The sequence below is a fragment of the Clarias gariepinus genome, chromosome 6 (assembly GCF_024256425.1).
Source record: "Clarias gariepinus isolate MV-2021 ecotype Netherlands chromosome 6, CGAR_prim_01v2, whole genome shotgun sequence".
NCBI lineage: Eukaryota > Metazoa > Chordata > Actinopteri > Siluriformes > Clariidae > Clarias > Clarias gariepinus.
Genome location: NC_071105.1, coordinates 27,529,735 through 27,550,672, shown reverse-complemented (window position 1 = coordinate 27,550,672; position 20,938 = coordinate 27,529,735). Strand labels below are relative to the sequence as shown.

General features: G+C 35.3%; 1 protein-coding gene across 1 annotated transcript in view; it reads right to left on the bottom strand.

The window, feature by feature from the left end:
- The window catches only part of LOC128527213 (contactin-4-like), a 195,726-nt gene that overhangs the window by 89,924 nt on the left and 84,864 nt on the right, over positions 1–20,938 (bottom strand). The window contains exon 5 of the mRNA XM_053499586.1: positions 18,902–18,997. Coding sequence (XP_053355561.1) covers positions 18,902–18,997 — 96 coding nt within the window. The remainder of the gene's footprint in view (positions 1–18,901; positions 18,998–20,938) is intronic.

Here is a 20,938-nt window from a genome sequence, read left to right as displayed (position 1 = left end):
AGCAATATACCAAAAGGCACCCCTTCTGCATTCTGACCACGTTGATGCACTCCTTAAAAAAACGGCACATTTTCAGCTGTATGAACTAAGTAAAGTAATAAATTTAATGTTTAACCATACACTAAAGTAGGAAGAATAATTAGAATAGCTATAATAGTGTTGAGAAGATCGACAATAAAATGCATTTGTACAACAAATTCGCACCAGTCAGAGCATTAAGAGTGAGGGAGAGTAAAGAACACACACAGGTTCTGAGACATTATTATCAAAAGGGGGAAATAATTGTGAATATTTACAATTACAGTGAAATATTTACATTGAGTACAAATAAATAATATACAGTACCACTATATTCATAAGAACACTTAAAGGCTAATAGACCAGAAGAAAACAGACCAGACACTGATCCAAGTTCCCCAGCTATCTCTGTATGCACGTGTGTGCAAATGTGCATGTATGTGTGAGAGAGAGAAAAATATTAACAGGGAGCATAAATGGCAGTGCTTACCCATGGTAATACGAGGCGGGTGCACATGTATCTCTGTACAAAGTTTGCTGTTATTGAGTGCATATGCGGTCAAAAAGGTATGTAAGAATTATAAAACTAAACATTACAATTTTATAATATTTTAAAAGCATGCAAACAAACAAAAAACAAGCAAAAACTGTTTATTTTAAGATTTTTTTAATATATTATTCTTTATTTCCCCCATTGTACTCTGCATGTATATTCAGACTATCAATGTCTTCTCTCATCCAGTCAATGATTACAATGACTTTACATTATACATGATAAAATGCCCTCAGTTCAGCACCCATTTATTCTAATGTACCCTCCAATAATTTCAATTGAGCATCAAGTTAATCGAAGCAAAAAAAATGATCAAGAATCATGACAATTTGTCATCTGCTGTGACCTTTTCATGCTGTGGAATATAATTAGCACTAAAGGTGTTCATGTGCATTTAAAGACGAAAAAGGCAATGGACTGCTATGCTGTAACTAGAGGATAAGTACCCCTACCTAAATGACCGTAACCAACAACTTAAAATATTCAGGAATAAACACAAGATATCTTCTTATAGTGCATGAACTCCAGCTAAATGTAAAAAAACCCTTTTGAAGCTCAAAAAGTGAGCATCACATTTGAACATCAATTCAGGTAATGAACATCATTTATACTTATATATATATAATTTATAATCTAGCCACAAAGTCAGATTATAGCTAATACTAAACATTGCTTATTTACATGATTTATTACTTCTGATTAATTCATTAGCAAACTACAGTACATTGCATTTGTCATATATTGCATATGATCAATAGACTTAAAGATACTTTAACATCTAAAATAGCAAAAGTTACTTCTCACATAAAATTTGCAAAAAATACTTTTTACATAAAAACAATCCAGTGTGATTTTTTTCATTCATTTTTTTATTCATTTTTAATATATAACTATATTTTAGAGTAACTATCCTTTTCTTTTGCTACAATAGATTTTTTCCTTTGTACTTCTATTTTTAATTAAGTAAGAGTTTTACATATATATTCTATAATTTCATTGAAATGTGCTTACTATTTCTATGTACTGGATTCCACAACTGGATGACAGTCAGAGCTGTGGAGAGGACTGTGGACCAAGGACATAGAAAAATCTGTAGCTTTGTGGAGTAGTCTACAAATGTTGTAGAATGCACAGCCTTGTATTCAGGTAAGTGGGGAATAAAATCCACTTTTTTTGAAATACAACCTTGCATGAATCCCATAATAAATATTTATGCAAAATTTTTTGCACACACACACACACACACACACACACACACACAAAACCCTGTATTCCCTTTTTTTTGAAAGTGTAAGCCTGATGTTTTTTATGTTGGAGATAGTGCCGAAGAAAATATGTTGTCTGGTGGCCTAAGCAGTGGAATCCCAAATAAATGCTAATTTATCGAGCTTATGTTTCTACCACAAACTGCACTGTTGATAAAGCTTTTAAAAAAGATTTTTTTACCAGAAATTTGAGGCAACATGGCAAAAGCCCCAGTGTTGCCACTGTCATACAGCTGTAGTTAGGTTGCAATTTTGTCCACCCGAAGCAACATTCGAACAACATCGTTTTTGGTATTTAAAATGTTGAGATAAATAAGAATGGACAAATTATTAAATGAATGACTCCAATACAAATAAATCAAAACAACAGGATATCTTCATTTACTTATAGCATTTATGATGCTATTGGTGAACGTGCAGAATGTCTGATCACAACTAAATCCATGATCCCTTAACCTCAGAGAGTTTCCCATCACAGAGTTGAGAAATCTTGATCAGAGAATTGTATGAACACAACAGCTTACAGCTGGAAACACCATCAGGAAATCCAGTAGTGAAAGAAGCAGCAAGAGGCTTAAGGAGATTAATCAATTTGGAAGTGTAACAATAAGTTATGAGACAACACGAAGGTAGAAAAATCAGTAAATCACTGTGTTCGAAATTTGGGCATGTCACACTCACACATTGCAGGCACACTGTCTGGCTAAGTACAGATACCAGTAAACTGTAAAATGGTTTGCACACTGTCTAAACTGAATAAAGTCCAGATTTACAGAACAGCTCCCAGGTGTTAAGTGGCAGAGACCTGCACATACTGCAGTTATTTTTCCCTCTGCTTCCTGATTTAATGGTTTAGTAAATTGCATTTTTTTTTTTTTTTTTTTATGGCTTGGATGAGTTATGTTGTGGTGCTTGTCATTTGATAAAACAATATAAAGAAACAGTCAAAACGGTGGACACACCTTTTTTAATGTTTTTTTTTTTTTTATGTGCCCTAAATTTAAAAAGCCACCAATGGTGCCACCAGCAAAGCACCCTCATATCATCACATCTTCTTCTTTATGGTTCACAGTGGGAACCAAACATTCAGGAACAACTTCATCTGTTCTCCCTATCTACATCTTAAAAAACATGGTTGTTAGAATCTCACTTTTGGACTCATTAGATCAAAGAAAAAAAATTCAATGATCCACTGTTCATTTCTTGTGTTTCCTAGCAAGTCTCTCTTGCTTATTCTTCTTCTAAAGTAATGGCTTCATGGCCGCAATGTAACGATGAAGGACAGACTCACACAGTCTACTCTGAACATTGGATGTTGAAATATGTCTGCTCCTTGAATTATATCCTTTTATGAGAGCTTCAATCTGAGCTGCTGTAAATCTGCAGTTTCTGAGGCTGGTCATTCTAATAAACTTATTCTTTGCAGCAGAGGTAGCTCTTGGTCTTCCCTTTCCTGGAGCAAGCCATTTTTATCATAGTGTTTGGCAGTTTCAACGACTGCACTTGGAGATACAGTTGGAGATCAGTTCAATGATGAACGATTGATGATGAAGTTCAATGATGAACTATTTCCTGCCATTAAATGGATTTGTCAAGTAGTTCTAGTAGCACTAATAGGGCTATTGACTCATACCTATGCTTCCTCTGTTCAAGATAACTGATGGTCTAAAACACATTAAGAAGGCAAGGCATGACAAGGCATGGTACCTACGTTGTTATGAGTGTGCCAAGCTGTCATCAAAGCTAAATGTAGCTAATTCGGATATTCTAAAATATACTATATATTTTGTGTTACTAGATAATTCCATTTATGTTCTTTAATAGTTTAGATGTCTTAATTAATGCAGTAGGTATTACATGTACAATGTTTTAAAAAAAAAAAAAGAAACACTGAAGGAGAAGGTGTGTCCAAACTTTTGAGTGGCAGCGAATGTGTATTTACTACTATCACTAGCAGCTGGGTCTCTGGTGGAACAGTGGCTCGCATTCAGCACTCTTAACACTGTGACCTAGCAAAAATGTCACAGTATAAGCCTTTTAAGCATATACTTCACTTCAAAGATAATTATTATTAATTAATGCTATCAATAAATGGTGTTTTGCTATCTATTGCTATCCCAATGTCATGTACAGTAATCAATGTGTAGCGACACCATTGCATCAAAGTAATTCTAGCTTTTAAAAATGCCCTAATACCAATGGTGTCTCACCTTGATAATGCTGCCAAATAGGTGTTCCCATAACATTTTGACATCCAAAATTTCCTGCTGGGAAAGAGCTAAGCGAGAAACCTGCAATTTTGACCTCACCCGCTGAAAAAAAATGACCTTGGTAATTAGAAACATGCTTTTATCACAAAATGAAAAAAGAATAAAGCCAAAAAAGGTAATTTAGTATTTATGCTCCAAATACATGTCTGCAACAACACAAAACATTCAACCACATACTGTACTTGGTCATACTTGGTTTAAAATTCTGTTTGAAGAATGGGACAGACACAACAGCTTCCTGCACACAGCAGGTGTATTTCATGTCATGCATTTCTTAGTATTGACATGTTACTTCTCTGTTTAATTTTCTTTGTACTGCATGGTGTTTGCACAGCATCCCACCTGCATCCCATTAGATCTCACACACTTATGCAGATGGTTTATTTTTGTGTCTGTCATTGTGCACATATACTAGCATAACAGTAGACCAGTGAGCACAGCAACTGGAGTCTGAGTACTGCTCAAGCCATTGGTTTGCGTAAATGTAGTTTAGAAGTAATTTTTGCAACTAAAGAAATAGCATTTTTTTTTTCTCTGAAAATCCCTCTAAAAATTTATTTTGGCCTGTTTTACCACCCTATAAAGACATCTGATGCAATAGTGCAACATTTTAGCTATTAACGACAGCTGGCATGATTGAGCTTAAGGACGACTGGGGTATCACCTAACTGTCCCACTAGAATGAACTGGTTACCAGGTATTAAAAGGCTATTAAAACCTGTATGTGGACAGGTATTTCACGTCACAAGGTCTGTTAAAAAATGGGGTCCAAATAAGCTCATACTGTACCTAATTTAATATCATGGGCAAGCAAACTTTTATGCTTTCTAACACTAACTCCTAATTCTTTTATTGGCATAGTCTTCAAATAGCTTCAAAAAGCCTGAACACTGTGTATTCTAGCTTAGATTTTGAATAATATATATTTTTAATTATTTTATTTCGAATAATGATTTTTTAAAAACTTGTCGCTGTGACAATTTAACATCTATATAAGTCACGAACTATCAAAAATACTTCACATCTTTTTTGTGTATACTGTATATTTATTTCTTTAATGTATAACTATTTTGTTTTAATATATGCAAAATGTTTCCAATTATAAGGTTGCAGTGCAGACCTCTATATCAGCTAATATTCAGTTATTCTAAATTCTATCATTTGTAGAAATAACAATTATTAGTAGCAGCTAAGAGAGTGTTTGCAGTCTATGACTCAGATAATTCTGAAGCTCATTTTTATGATATAACCACAATTCTCATGTGGCTGAAAAGCTGAGGGTTGTGTATACTTTGACCCCTTGCATCATTGATGATGACCTTAATGTAGACCATGAGTGTCTGATGAGCTTTTCTGTGCTATGTAACTGCTTTATTTGTATGACTGAATAGTGGAGAGCCATAACCTTGATCTCCTATAATGCTGCAATGTTACATTTTAAGTGGGTAAAATGACTTAAAAGCGTCTCTCAATAACCCAACCTTTAAAAGTTTATGAGAATTTTAATTGCATTAATCAAACTGTGCACTGTGAATTTAGAAAGCATTCCTTAATATATAGTAGTATATGTGTGCATTGAGTTATTCTTATAAAGTGTATTAGGGAAAAAAGAAAAAAGTGTATAAGAGAATGAAAACATATCAGATTGTTAAAAAAGTCACAGATAAATAAAACGCCATTAAAAGATTAGTGATCTACTGTACCTGATGCATTTTTTCAAGGACTACATTGTCCTATTAATTTCCGAACATTTTTCAAAATTCAGAAGCTGTGGAGTGTGCTTTTATTAAGACGGTGCTGCCAACTTTTGCTCGTCTTTTATTACTCAGTTCAAAACAAAAAGTAAGAAGTCCTCCAAAAACGTATTGCTTAATATGCATACATATGTATACATATGTAGGACTACAGGTTAGTCATAGAAAGCCAAGAATTAAAGGATTACACTGGAAAACAATAATATTTGGACTTCCACTCAATGTGACAAAATATTTCCTTTTAAAAGTAAAAACTAAACTAGAAAGTAAAACTGACAGGCCCAGAGATTGGAATATGTGGAACAATGGATCCGGGGTACTCCAACACAGTATATCAATCGACTGGGTGTAACTTAACACCAAGCATCATTCAGGTAGACTAGTCCTGGGGAGCCACTGAATCTTTGGACTGAGGTCATACTTGTGTTAATATTTAACACTGTGTATATCTAAAAGCCCAAGGACACTGCGAACTCTTCTGATAAATCACCTTTGATGCTTAGGCCAGACATTGACCCATTGCAAACATTTTGGAGAAGGTATATGATCTTTGGTGGAATTCCTTCTGCCTGGAGTGCTTTCCATAACGCAGGGCACTGAATCCTGTCAACTGCTGAAGCAAAGTCAATAAACATGACCACATCGTATACACTCTTTTAGCAGCTACTGCAGGGTGAATATTTAGTCACAGCACCCCTGTCCAGGTGAATACATGCTTGCTTCTCACTCCTTTTCTCCTCTCACTGTCTGTTTTTTAATCTTTTCTAAAACGCTCGCATGAATGCTTTCTCTACAATCTATAGCAAGCTAATCCCATGGCAATTATTGCATTTTGTGCTGTTGCCTTTCTTGAAAATTGGTACTATCACGGCCTGCTTCCCTGCATTTTGTATGCCTTATGAATGCCGGATCAACCGTAGTTGTCATTACCACCAAGGTGGTAGAAGTGATGATGATGCATTGCTTATGTTTGCAATATTCATGATTCAATGTAAACTAAGTATTTTGTGGTGTTTGTAATGTTGTGATGTCATAATCTTCATTAACTTTTGGGCAACAAAACGTAAAAGGTTTTTTTCCTTATTCCAATTTTCTTGTAGTACCGCTCAACCAACACATTATTGATATTAAATTGTACTCTGATTCTTTTTTTTTTTTTTTTAACTGTGGGAAATGGATTTATTGTGTTTGGCAAAAAAAAAAAAAAAAAAATCTTACAAATTGTGACATAATATTTTGATATTTGTGGCCATAAAATTAAATGCATACAGTGGGGGAATTAAGTAATTGATCCCCTACAGATTTTCTAAGTTTGCCCACTTACAAAGAAATGAAGGGTCTATAATTAAAAAAAAAAAAAAATTATAAAAAAAATTATAGTTTATAGTAAAGGAGTGAGACAGAATATTAACCAAAAATCCAGAAAAAGCACATGATACAAATGTTATGAATTAAGTTGCTTTTCAACGAGGGAAATAAGTATTTCATCCCCCAGCAAAACATGACTTAGTACTTAGTAGAGAAACCCTTACTGGAAAGCACAGTGGGAAGACGTTTCTTGTAGTTGTTTACCAGATTTGCACACATCTTGGGATGCATTTTGATCCACTATTCTTTACAGATTTTCTCTAAATGTTTAAGGTTTCTTGCCTGTTGCTTGGCAATTTGAAGTTACGGCTCTCTCCGTAATTTTTCTATTGGATAAAGGTCTGAAGACTAGCTAGACCACTCCATGACCTTAATGTGCTTATTCTTAAGCCACTCCTAAGTGGCCTTGGCAGTATGTTTGGGGTCAATTTCATGCTGGAAGACCCATCCACAACCCACCTTCAGGAGGTTCTTATCCAAAATTTTACAACACATGGCCTCAACCATTGGCCCCTCAGTGCAGGAAAGTCAATCTGTATCTTTAGCAAAGAAACAGCCCCAAAGCAAAATGTTTCCACCTCCGTGCTTGACTGTAGGGACTGTGGTGTTCTTAGTGTCATAGTCAGCATTTATCTTCCTCTGAAAACAGCAAGTTGAGTTGATGGCAAAGAGCTCAATTTTGGTCTCATCTGACCACAGCAGTTTATTCCAATTTTTCTCTGTTCATTGGTAAACCTCAGACAGGTCTGTGCATGTGTCTTCTTGAGAAGGGGAAGCCTTGCTGCGCTGAAGGATTTCAATCCATGCAGGCGTACAGTATTGTGTTACCAATGGTTTGTTCGGTGACTGTGCTCCCAACTGCCTTGAGATCATTTACAAGCTCCTCCCATGTAGTCCTGGGCTGGTCCCTAATTTTTCTCATAATTATTCTTATTCCATGAGGTGATATCTTGCATATAGGGCCATTAATGGTTACTTTGTATTTCTTCTATTTGTAAATAATTGCTCCAGCAGTTGTTTCCTTCTAACCAAGCTTCTAGCTGATGGTCTTGTAGCCCATTCCAGCCTTCTGCAGGTCTAAAATCTAGTTCCTGACTTGCTTCGAAAGCTCTTTGGTCTTGCCGATGGTGTTGAGGTTTGAATGAAAGATAGAGATTTTGTGGACAGTGGCTTTTATACACATACCTGTACCACATTGTTGTTAGGAGCAATACTTCAATAAATACTTATTTCCCTCATTGAAATGAAACTTAATTCATAATATTTGTATTATGTGCTTTTCCTGGATTTTTGGTTGATATTTTGTCTCACTCCTTTACCATAAACCTATGATAAAAATTATAGACCCTTCATTTCTTTGTAAGTGGGCAAACTTAGAAAATCTGTAGGGGATCAAATACTTATTTCCCCCACTGTATATAAATAAAAACAGCAACATGTAAAGATCACTTGGAGAATCTGAACTTTCTAAACAAGAATGTTTGCATCAAAAATGTTTCATGACATGACATTAATAATAACATTGATTTACATTTGTAAAAAGAAACATGGCTGAAGTAGTTCTAGTGGTTCATGGTGTGTCAACTACTGTACATACAAAGGCCATTCGTGCCATTTTGCCCTCCAATATATCACCTACAGTATTAGTTACTCTTTAACAATGTATACCTAATATATACTAGATTAAATGTTTTATCCATACTACAGGGTCAATGTGAAGTAAAAAAAAAAAAAAAGAAATAGAGTTTTACAATTTAAATACTCAAAAATGCCACAAAACACAAAATAAATTCTTTACTAGTATTAGACTGCAATGCTCATGACATAAACACAGCACTTACTTTTCTTATTTCATGTTATTTATCTCGGATTCCTGCCTAAAATACTACATCAGCAAATCCATACATTAAAATCCATATAGGCTTCCACTAAAATATGATTTGCCCAGAAGCAGACATACATGCTTTGAGAACTCCCTAGAGGGGGCTGTCAGACAGAATACGAATTTGCATCATAGGCTGGACTGCTGGGGTGGCAAAAAACAAACAAAAAGCTGTGGGTAAGTCAACAAGAAAAGAAAATGAATGTGGACCCTCAATGATTTGTGCAAATCCATAAGCATGTATGGGTGGATGTGTGTATGAAAAAAGACAGGCTGCTGGTCTATTAATGGGTAACCGTGTATAGTTTAAACTTTTAGTTAACCAAAAAGTAAATTGGTTATTGTTAACTGCTGAAAGCAAAACGAAAAAAAAAAAAATCAAACAACAACAAAAACATCTGGTTAGTACAGAATTCCTTGCGGTTCCTAGCACCACAGTAGTTGAAAGAACCTTCTTAGCTGCAATTTTAACATACTGTACAGTAAAGGGTTTTAACATGCAGTACAAGCCTTTCATCGTTATGATACTAAAATATTGTGGGTTGATGTATCCTGTTAAAGGTAGAAAAAGATCTGACTTTTTTTTCGGCAGGGGGTGGAGACTCATATCGTCTACGTATTCATCCTGTTATATAACCAAAAAGTTTAAGACATGGTAGAGATGGCCTTGCTTGCTTGCACTACACAATATCAATTATCACTAAGAAAGCCTTCACAATTGAATGTTGCAGTAAATTGCAATAGTCAGGTACTTCTAAGATTGTTATTTTGTAGCACTAGTTTTATTGACACACACACACACACACACACACACACACACACACACACACACACACAAACACACACACAAACACACACACAAACACACACACAAACACACACACAAACACACACACAAACACACACACAAACACACACACACACACACACACACACACACACACACACACACACACACAAGATTCTTGGTTTTGCATGCATGAAAAAAAAGAAGCAGGTGCAACAAAGTCTGTGGCTAGTTCTGCAGGATGTTCAGTAAAACTTAGCAGTTAATTTCTTTATAAAATGCACAAACTGTACCTGAGACTGTATTTTAAGCCAAGGGAAGTCATACCAATTATTGACTTTGTTTCAGTAAATGCTGTTTACTGCTTTTCATAATGTTTTTTAAATGTAAAAACATTTTTGAATACAGCAGTGATTTGCATGTGACTAAGACTTTTGTACAGTACTGTATGTAAATATACTAGCCTTAGTAGCAGGATCCTTGTTTACGAGTAGAATGGCATTGGCTTACTTATCAAAAAAGATATAATAATAATAATAATAATAATAATAATAATAATAATAATGAAATAAAGATTACAAATACAACGTCATAACAACCAAATTACAATGGTGATCCAACGTCACGATTCATGCTAGTGATGTAATGTCATTTTATCAAAGTAATTCTAACCCGATTGTCTCACATTAATAATAAATGTAAAGCTTGTTGTGACAGCAATATGCATGTTTAATTCTGCCAACTGGGGTTATTTAAGCTGAAAGATGGAAGAAAATAAAAACAAGATTGAAAGGCAGTTCATCTGCAATTAGAACACAGTTTCTTTCACAGCCTAAACACATTTAGTTTACTTAGAGCAAACCCTTTTTTCTATGAACTGTGGTCGCAACTTAAATCATTAGCTACTGCCCTCTAATGTCTTCTCTCATTCCCTATCTTTTTTTTTTTACAGGAGTAACATTTCATGCCAAGAAGACTTTATGGAGTGGGTCAAATTTTCCATCATCAATATTGTTTGCAAAGTTCTGTGTTGAAGCATATTTGTGGAAAGTTGCCCCGAAGGGAAACACATGGTAGTGGGAGAAAGTAGACTTTGGCAAAAGCCACTGGTGCTTGTGCACCATTGCCTATCATGCTTTTCCCTTTTAGTCAACTGTTTGTAATATGCTTCAATATAGCCCCTTCTGTGGCTTACTCTCCTTTTGGAGGGTTTTGATGATCGTCTATTGTACAACTGTCAAATCAGCAGTCTTCCTCATGCGAGGACTGAACTAGACAAAGAGATAAATGGTAATATACAAATAGTAATATACTTAAACTTTTTAATATATGAATATTTATAGACTTTCATAAGCTGTAATTTATAATTAACAAAAATAAAAAAATTAATTAAAAGCCTTGAAGTATTTCAGTTACCATCTAATGAAGCTAAACTATACTGTATGAGAGTTTCAGATTTGAAATTAAATTACAAAAGGATATTAGTACTTTCACAATATTTGTAATTTTTTAAATTTTACTAGTATGGGTCACTATACAAGTCAATCTTAGCACATTGGAACAAGAAATGAACTGTTGCATGAAGAATTTTATAATTGTGACAAACTTTTAAAAGAGCCCTGAAAGGCCAGTTCACAGTCCATCATCAATCCCCTCCTCTACCAGCTGCAGTCACACTTCAGTAGTTAAAGAAAATGCCCTATAGGTATGTTTTTTGCATCAATTTGGGCATTGTCTGAGGTCTGTGGTCTTATAAGGATATAATATTGTCCAGACATCCCAATGGAGAACAATTTGTAGCTGGAAAAACTCCATAGAAGACATAGAAAATACAGCAGCTTCCAACAGCAGTGTATTTATCTCATGTCTCTTGTACACAAAGCAATATTATTCCTGACCTTCATTTTCCTTTGAAAATATGATAATAAAGTATAATAAATAAAACAGTAAATGCATCAGTGATCCAAAATGCAGGAAAATCAGTGTTACTGGTAGTTGGAGCAAGCGCAAAAGAAAGGGTCCAATTTGGAAGTGAAACAGAGGGTTATACAACAGTATCCAAATAGCTTTTTAAAGTGAATAACACGGTTTTGGCACATCTGTCAAATCCTACAATGTCTCATTTTACAAAATGTATCACAGTGTTAAGCAACTCATATCTGGTGTTCATAACTGCTGTGATAACTCTAACAGAGTGTAATTGTCAGGTTACGTCCTGACCACTGCAGATCTAAAACATCCCACAAGAGCTGCACTTTAGGAGTTGCTCCACATCATTCATCCACTTATCTAGGCATCATAATTTGGCCCTTGTCTTAGTTGCTCAAATCCTTAAGCTTGCTCAACATATTAACTTCAGAAACAAAATGTTCACTTGCTTCCCCATATATCGCAACCATTTCCAGTTGCTATTGTAATGAGATGTTGTAACTGTATCTACTGGCAATTGTCAAATTGTGATGGATGACATGATGATGGGTCAGAGCATCTACAAAACTGCAGCTCTTGTGGGATGTTCCTGGGCTGCAGTGGTCAGGAACTACCAAACGTGGTCCAAGAAAAGAAAACCAATGAATCAGCATCAAGGTCATGGGTGGCTATGAGTGATTAATGTCCAAGGGCGGTGAAGGCTAGTCTCTGTAGTCTGTTCCAATAGAACAGTCACTATAGCTCAAGTTTTTGAAAAGGTTAATTCTGTTTCCCACACAAGTGTCAGAACATACAAAGCATGTCTGTTTTGTTGGCAAAAGGGGGGACCTACATAATATTAGGTGAACTGTCATCATTTTTTGGTTGATCAGTGTAAACACACAGGGTGCCAATCCATTGCAGGACACACACACACACACACACACACACACACACGCGCGCACACACACAATGACCAAGTTCAGAACACCAGTTACCCTAATCTGCATGTCATTATACTGTGTTTTACATTATATAGGCAAAAAAGAGCAATTTTATATGGCTAGTTTACTCATCCTATATTAGCAACATAAGCATTTTGCCATGAAGTAATCTTCTATACATGTATCTACTTCACCTATGCAGCATTCTGTCTTTTGTTTTCTTATTCAGTAGCAAGTGTAATACACAAATCAGGAATAAAGAGCAACTTTCATATTAAGAAGTGCATCTTCAATAACAGAGAATAAAAATAAAACAAGACATAAAAAAATTGCTTATGACCCAATTCCTTCCTATTCTATCTTTCCTCTTGATAAACTACACAGTCAAGTGCTCTCTTATGGCCCCGAGATCTCCTGCCAATGAATACACTGACTCTTCCACCCTCTTTACGTTCCAAAAAGAAGAAACATGGGGATTGGGTACATTAGATTAGCCACATAAAGGATAAAAATAGAACAATACAAAAAGCATGGTTGGGGCATATGAATCTCTCCCTCTCTCTCTGTGCAGAGATTTTAGATGATGTGGAAAACACTCTAATGAACTCAATCATAAATACTGCCAGATCCTGCTCACAGAAATCTGGCTCAGGCCATGCCCTATACTTTATGCTATGTACGATCAATACTGTGTATACGTACACAATATTGATCTTAATGTTTGTTTAAAGCTTGTTACATGGAAACCACTGCTACATTTAGTATGGGCTGTCCATTATGGGCTCTTTATTCTTATGCTATCACTTGCTTGATTCTCAACAGATGCCTCCTGTGACTTTAAGGCTTAAAAGAAAACATAGCAACATGACGAAACTTATGAAGTTTGCAGAACCAGACACATCATGTAAATCAGGAAGGCCTTGATCACAGCCCCTGCAGTTTTCAATATTCCACACATTATATTTACAAAAAAAAAATGCAGAAGTGTAAACATGAAAAAGGAAAAAAAAGAGGACAGAAAAATACAATACAAAAAAAAATAATCCCAGGCACATCTTGAAAAGTTCCTTAAATTTACGAGTGAAAATTGCAATCAGTGCAGAAAACCCAAGCTATTATTTTTTAAGATGTTTTATTTGCTTATTGTTTTATGAACCCAATTCTTGTCATAAAAAGATGTACCCATCTGCTTGTTTTTTTAGATTTAATCATACAATTTTATCTTTTTATTCTCTATACTTGTTAAATGTGAAGAAGAACCATGCCAATACAACACTCAAAAGAGCATGGCCCAGACAAAGACCTGTGTTTAAGATCATAAGCACAAGACCACAAATTTGCCTGTTGCCAAATGGTACTCGAGCATAGCCTACATTTGCTTTGGATCCTTGTTACTGACTGTAACGATAATTCTGCAAGCTCATTTGCGCACATACAGTCAACTGATTGAACCCTTTTTTTGTTATGCAAGTTTTTTAAAGCGGTCTGACATTATTAGGCTATGTATATTAGGCTATAGTTTCTAGCCTTGCCATGGTTATAGATTTTTTGTTTCTGTTTGTATCTTATGTTCATTTTGTTCAGAACAGTCTGCACTTGCACCCTGACTTAATTCCCTTCATGACAGTGCCTTGATGTTGTAAAAAGAATGAAGACAAACCAAGTAACACTGGACTGAATGAAAGGAAAGGTCAGAATACATAAATAGAATAAAAAAAAAAAAACCTCTCTGGCATTTAATCATTGAGGAAAAAGTGGTAACGTTGTCCTAGGGCTTGAAAAGTTAGATGAGTTTTAACTTCTGCTATACAGCCAGGGCCAGACAGTATAAAACTGACTACAGGGATTATTCTGTCTTTGAAGTATAAATAAATTAAGTCTTTTTGGCATCTACTTCACTGTTACTGTAAAGCACCAAGTAAAAAAATAATATATTTGTGCACGTGTAAAAGTTTGCAAAAACTCAAAGTAGTGGGAGAGAGAGAGCCAGAAGTGATAGAGAAAGAAGAATACTGTGCTCAATATGTGTATATGTCTTTGCATTTCCTCAATGAAAGAAATGAAATCTCTTGTAATTGAACATGTAAAACCAATTGACATTTACAGATGACTTCAAGCACAGTATGGTGATAATCTTAGCTGCAGTACAACATTCTAAGGGTGCAAACATTTTCAAAAAAAAAACATATGTCCATGAATGACTATCCTGGCCAAGGTTGTTTGGAGCCCACTGCAGTCATTCCCATGAATATTCAGTGAGTGGAAAGCTTGATTCTTAAAATATCAACTGGTAACTTTTTGCCAACAAGAGACATAACATTTTCAGAGCTCTGTACCCACAATCAGTTACAAACACCACTTGTACATTACAGAAACTCATCAAGTTTTAGCAACAATCCCCGGACCTTTCTGCAAATTATTTCCACATGTTTGGGCCATTTAAGGATTTCCTGGTAGGCCAGCGTTTAAGCCATGAAGCAGGCAGTCTGATCATGGCTTCACCATACTGAGAAAACTTTCTAGTTCGCTGGCATCCAATCACTAGTGCAATGATGGGATGAGTGCATTCATAGCTTAGAAGAATAGCTTAGCAAAAATGGGGAAAAAACACCTATAGCTACAATTGCTATTTGCTGTAAAGTAGCATGTATGTAATGTAAAAAGTTAGATTTTTTTTAGGAGAGTATCTTTAAGCACTCACAAAAACATGAATTTCAAATGCATTTTACAAATTCTTTTGTTTTGTTTTTTTTAAAAAAAAGTGGACAGATGTTCTATAGTCAGAGTACAATAGTGGTCTGAAAGCTCATAATTTAGAACCTCAAAAAATTAAAACAAACATAGTTTAATGAAAATTATATGAAGTACATATCAATTGGTTAACACAGTGCGACAATGTTAATATTTCTATTAAGATTGGTTTTTGAGATATGTCATGTCATGATTCTCCCTACAATCAGTCGTTTTCCTTTGTTTGATTTTGGTGCTCTTTTTTTTGACCACACCCACTTCCTGTTTGTTTTGTATTGACAAGATTTGTGAATTTGTTTTTGCATCAAAGGTTCTTGTTTATGTGCATCACTGCTACAGTACCGTCAATATATTCATAATATGCATACTGCCATGCTGCTGGATTAATTAACTGCAGGTTGTTAAATTTATATTGTTTTAAAGATGATGTGGAGGGAGGAGAGAAGCCAGTGGGACCATAGGTACTGTATATGCTCATACACAAAATTGTACTCTTTTACTAAAGCTGTATGAGGATACGTTCTAAATAGACTTCAAGGCACTTCTGAAAGTCGTTCTGGTTAAAAGCTTTTTGCCAAATGTCATAAATTTTAATGTATGAAGACTATGCAGAGGGGGAAACTTAAGGTAAACACCAAGCCATTAACCATGATTTATAGACCTCAGAAAGATTTTTCCATTATTGCTTGTCTGGAAAGATACAGCATACAATATATAAACCATACTGCAAATATATATTAGTGGTGTGAAAAACTATTTGCCCCCTTCCTGATTTCTTATTCTTTTGCATGTTTGTCACACAAAATGTTTCTGATCATCAAACACATTTAACTATTAGTCAAAGATAACACAAGTAAACACAAAATGCAGTTTTTAAATGATGGTTTTTATTATTTAGGGAGAAAAAAAATTCAAACCTACAAAACCCTGTGTGAAAAAGTAATTGCCCCCTGAACCTAATAACTGGTTGGGCCACCCTTAGCAGCAATAACTGCAATCAAGCGTTTGCGATAACTTGCAACGAGTCTTTTACAGCGCTCTGGAGGAATTTTGGCCCACTCATCTTTGCAGAACTGTTGTAATTCAGCTTTATTTGAGGGTTTTCTAGTATGAACCGCCTTTTTAAGGTCATGCCACAACATCTCAATAGGATTCAGGGCCATATTTTACTGTTGGTATGATGTTTTTTTTCTGAAATGCTGTGTTACTTTTACGCCAGATGTAACAGGACACGCACCTTCCAAAAAGTTCAACTTTTGTCTCGTCGGTCCACAAGGTATTTTCCCAAAAGTCTTGGCAATCATTGAGATGTTTTTTAGCAAAATTGAGACAAGCCTTAATGTTCTTTTTGCTTAAAAGTGGTTTGCGCCTTGGAAGTCTGCCATGCAGGGCGTTTTTGCCCAGTCTCTTTCTTATGGTGGAGTCGTGAACACTGACCTTAATTGAGGCAAGTAAGGCCTGCAGTTCTTTAGATGTTGTCCTGGGGTCTTTTGTGGCCTCTCGGATGAGTTGCCTCTGCGCTCTTGGGGTAATTTTGGTCGGCCGGCCACTCCTGGGAAGGTTCACCACTGTTCCATGTTTTTGCCATTTGTGGATAATGGCTCTCACTGTGGTTCCATTGAGTCCCAAAGCTTTAGAAATGGCTTTATAACCTTTACCAGACTGATAGATCTCAATTACTTTTGTTCTCATTTGTTCCTGAATTTCTTTGGATCTTGGCATGATGTCTAGCTTTTGAGGTGCCTTTGGTCTCCTTCTCTGTGTCAGGTAGCTCCTATTTAAGTGATTTCTTGATTGAAACAGGTGTGGCAGTAATCAGGCCTGGGGGTAACTACAGAAATTGAACTCAGGTGTGATAAACCATAGTTAAGTTATTTTTTAACAAGGGGGGCAATCACTTTTTCACACAGGGCCATGTAGATTTGAAGTTTTTTTCTCCCTTAATAACGTAAACCTTCATTTAAAAACTGCATTTTGTGTTCAATTATGTTATCTTTGACTAATAGTTACCGGTTTTTGATGAGCAGAAACATTTAAGTGTGACAAACATGCAAAAGAATAAGAAATCAGGAAGGGGGCAAATAGTTTTTCACACCACTGTATATATATATATATATATATATATATATATATATATTACACACACACACGCACCATATGTTGATTAATGTACGTGACTCTTGTTCCTTTTATTGAGCCACAAGGGAGAAATGTATTAGGAGATTTGAGAGCTAAATAATTTTTCTACAAATATATAAATCCTAAAAAAAAAAAAAAAGAAATAAGGTTTACTAAAATCTGCATAGACTATTGTAAAAAACTGGAAGATAACATAATGATGGGGAAATGTGTGTTTGTGTGTGTGTGTGTGTGTTTATATATATATATATATATAAATTATTTTATTTATTTATTTATTTATTTATTTTTTAACCAATTTCTCTTGACTTCTTAATAATTTTAGACATATTTTTATATGAAGGTTGCTCAGGTCAAATTGGAATGAAGTTTCTAATGAATGAAAGCATACAAACCAATTAAAATTTACAGAAAACTTCAAGGATGATACGGAAATGTGCCTCTTGTCCACAGAAAAACATATGAATGGTGCAAACATGGTAAAGAAGGTCATATGTCCATGAATGATGATTGGTTTATCCTAATGAATGCAGTGACTTGGAACCCACTGCAGTCGTTCCGGTGAATATTGAATGAGTTGAAAGCCTGTGCTTTGAAAATTGATGGATAACTTTTTGCCAACTCGCAGAAGAGATGCATCTATCTGTGGAAACTGTACATACAATCATACACAAGCACCACTTGTATGAAAACTTGGCTGGGAGTTATGGCCACAGGCCCTGTACAGTCCTGACCTCGTTTAAGTGATATCCACATATTTCTATTAAAGGAGTTTCAAGGAGGCCAGCGTTTCAGTTCAGCAGGACATCCATTCATTCAGTGCCAGTGTAGTGAAAAAACTTTGCCTTGATGGCAAGGTCCAGTGAAAAGCTGGGATACATGCAATATTGTAGCAGGGGATTATATAGAGAAATTAAAATAATGTAGATTTTACTCAGTCAAGTCCTAGTTTGACTTGAAGCCCCGCATATATGGAACAAATGGTATGTCTGTGTAGTCTGCTAAAATTAAATGTAATTCTTTTTTTTTTAACTAGAATTTAGCATCATATATACCAAGCAAATATCATTTTGTAGACTCTTACATGGTTTAAAGGAAATTCAGCATTTCAAGTTTGAAATCACTTAAGGATCAAAAACCACCTCAAATCTGACACCATGTATGTACTTGTGCTGTCAATGAGGACTTCTGTAACAGAGCTGTTGCCCCATAAAGCTGATGATTGCGTACTGAAAACATTTTTTGAAAAAAAGGGTACTGACCTCCTGAGTGAGGAGGTGGGCCACAGAGAAGGACCACTCCCTGTCCCTCCCTCACAGACACCGCACTTCTCCGGTGAGTCCTGAAGTTTTCCAAATCTGAAAGAAACAAAAGTAAATGTAAACGTAATTCACAAATTTTTGAGATAGGGGTCAAAACAGAGACTGTATAAAGGCCATATAAAAATACTAACATTGGAAACAATAAGAAAAGAATAGGGAAAAAAAAAGAAAGACAAGAAAAAAGCTGCGGCAAAATATTTTTGACAGTAAACTGGCAAAGTACTTTTTACTTGATGGTGTGAGGTGGAGATTGATACTGTGTACAGTATAAATAGTTGTGTGTTTGTCACAGTTTAGGTCTTGGTGCAGTGCGCACACATACAGAGTAAACAGCGTTTCCCCTGACTGAGAGATATATCACCACCCATGGTGTGGCTTTATTAAGAAATCCTGCTGGCGCAGCCACTAACTAACCTAAAATGGATATACATGGTTAAACACAACTTTGACCTGTCAGGATGTATTGCAATTCATTCACAAATAATCCTGTCTGCAGAATATTAAAGGTTATTTTCAGTGTTGACTTAATGTCTTATACGAGAGCCTGTGACACAGAAATGCTAACATTGAATGAAAACTCTAAATGAACAACTTGCTTAGGAAAAACGGTGAGTGTTAGTTTTGATGACAGTCCGATATCAGTGGTATAACTAAGAGCTTTGTTAGTCATCTTTTGCAACAATATTATTTTTGGTTTTAATTATTGAAATGATCATCTAAATAAACTTAATTAATTTGTTACTTAACATTTACATTTAGGCATGTGGCCGATGCTCTTATCCAAAATGACTTACAAAAGTGCTTTGTAGTTTCCATCATTTGATAGATACTTATACTGGAATACCAGTCAAACCCAAGTTTCTTTCTTCTTTTTTTTTTTTTTATGGGGAGGGATTAGCCCAAATACTGAAGAAATAGATATGTCTTAAGTGAGACAAAAATGAGATACTATGAAATACCTGTAAATTGCAACTTTCTTAAATTATTTTTGTTTGACAAATAGATGAGGAAACAAATTGGACAAGCAGGAGTATTAAGGCTTAACTAGTTGTTCTTTGTTTCTCTTCTGCCACATCTTTGCAAACTATCACAAATGAAAGTAACTTACAACCAAAGATTCTCTATAAATGAGAAATGGTCTACAGTTATTCATAAACGTTTCACTGGAGAATAAATGGCATTACAAAAAGGATAAAGTTAGCATAATACTATCTCAAGAGCTACAGATGATGGATAGACCTAGACCATAATAGTTTTATCAAATAGACATTTTTTTAATACAGTCCTTTTCTGCATGTCAGTAGACGAACTAAAGTCTCATTGACCTGAGACAACTGCATTGGCTGTCCATGGCATAAAAGATATCAGTAAGTAGCTAATTGGTTACTTTGTTGCAGCAAGCCACACATTTTATTCCAAGAATTCAAGTCAAGAATTTAATCACTGCTGTAAAAAAAAAAAAAAAAAGCCCCAAGCTTTTGCATCTATGACATCTATGATCTATGACAGTCCAAACTCTCAAACATAAAAATGAAACTCTTTTTCATCTACCACAGTTTTATGGCATTCAACAGACTGATTAAATGAAGGTGAAATCAATAACAACCCCCAAGCAGGCGAGCATGCTTGGAATCCACTGTACCTCCATGACAGCAGTATTTTGCCAAGCATAAGTCACACATCAATGGGTTTAATGGCTCCCCTATTTATCAGCTCCCTTATGTGCTTTATTCATCGCTGGTTTGCTGTCAACCATTACAAAGCCATTTCAAAAGGCCTTTAGAAGCTGAAATTACCTTTACCACTGGAACTCATTTTTTCAGCTACTCATGGAAAAAGAAACCTTGTTATTTGATGTTATTTTTTCCTGTAAATTTTGTCCTTCACAACTTCGATGAAAGTAATTCTTAGAGGGAGACATTTGGCAAGTACGGATGGCCTCTGATGTCAAAGTTCTGATATTTATTTTAGTGGTAA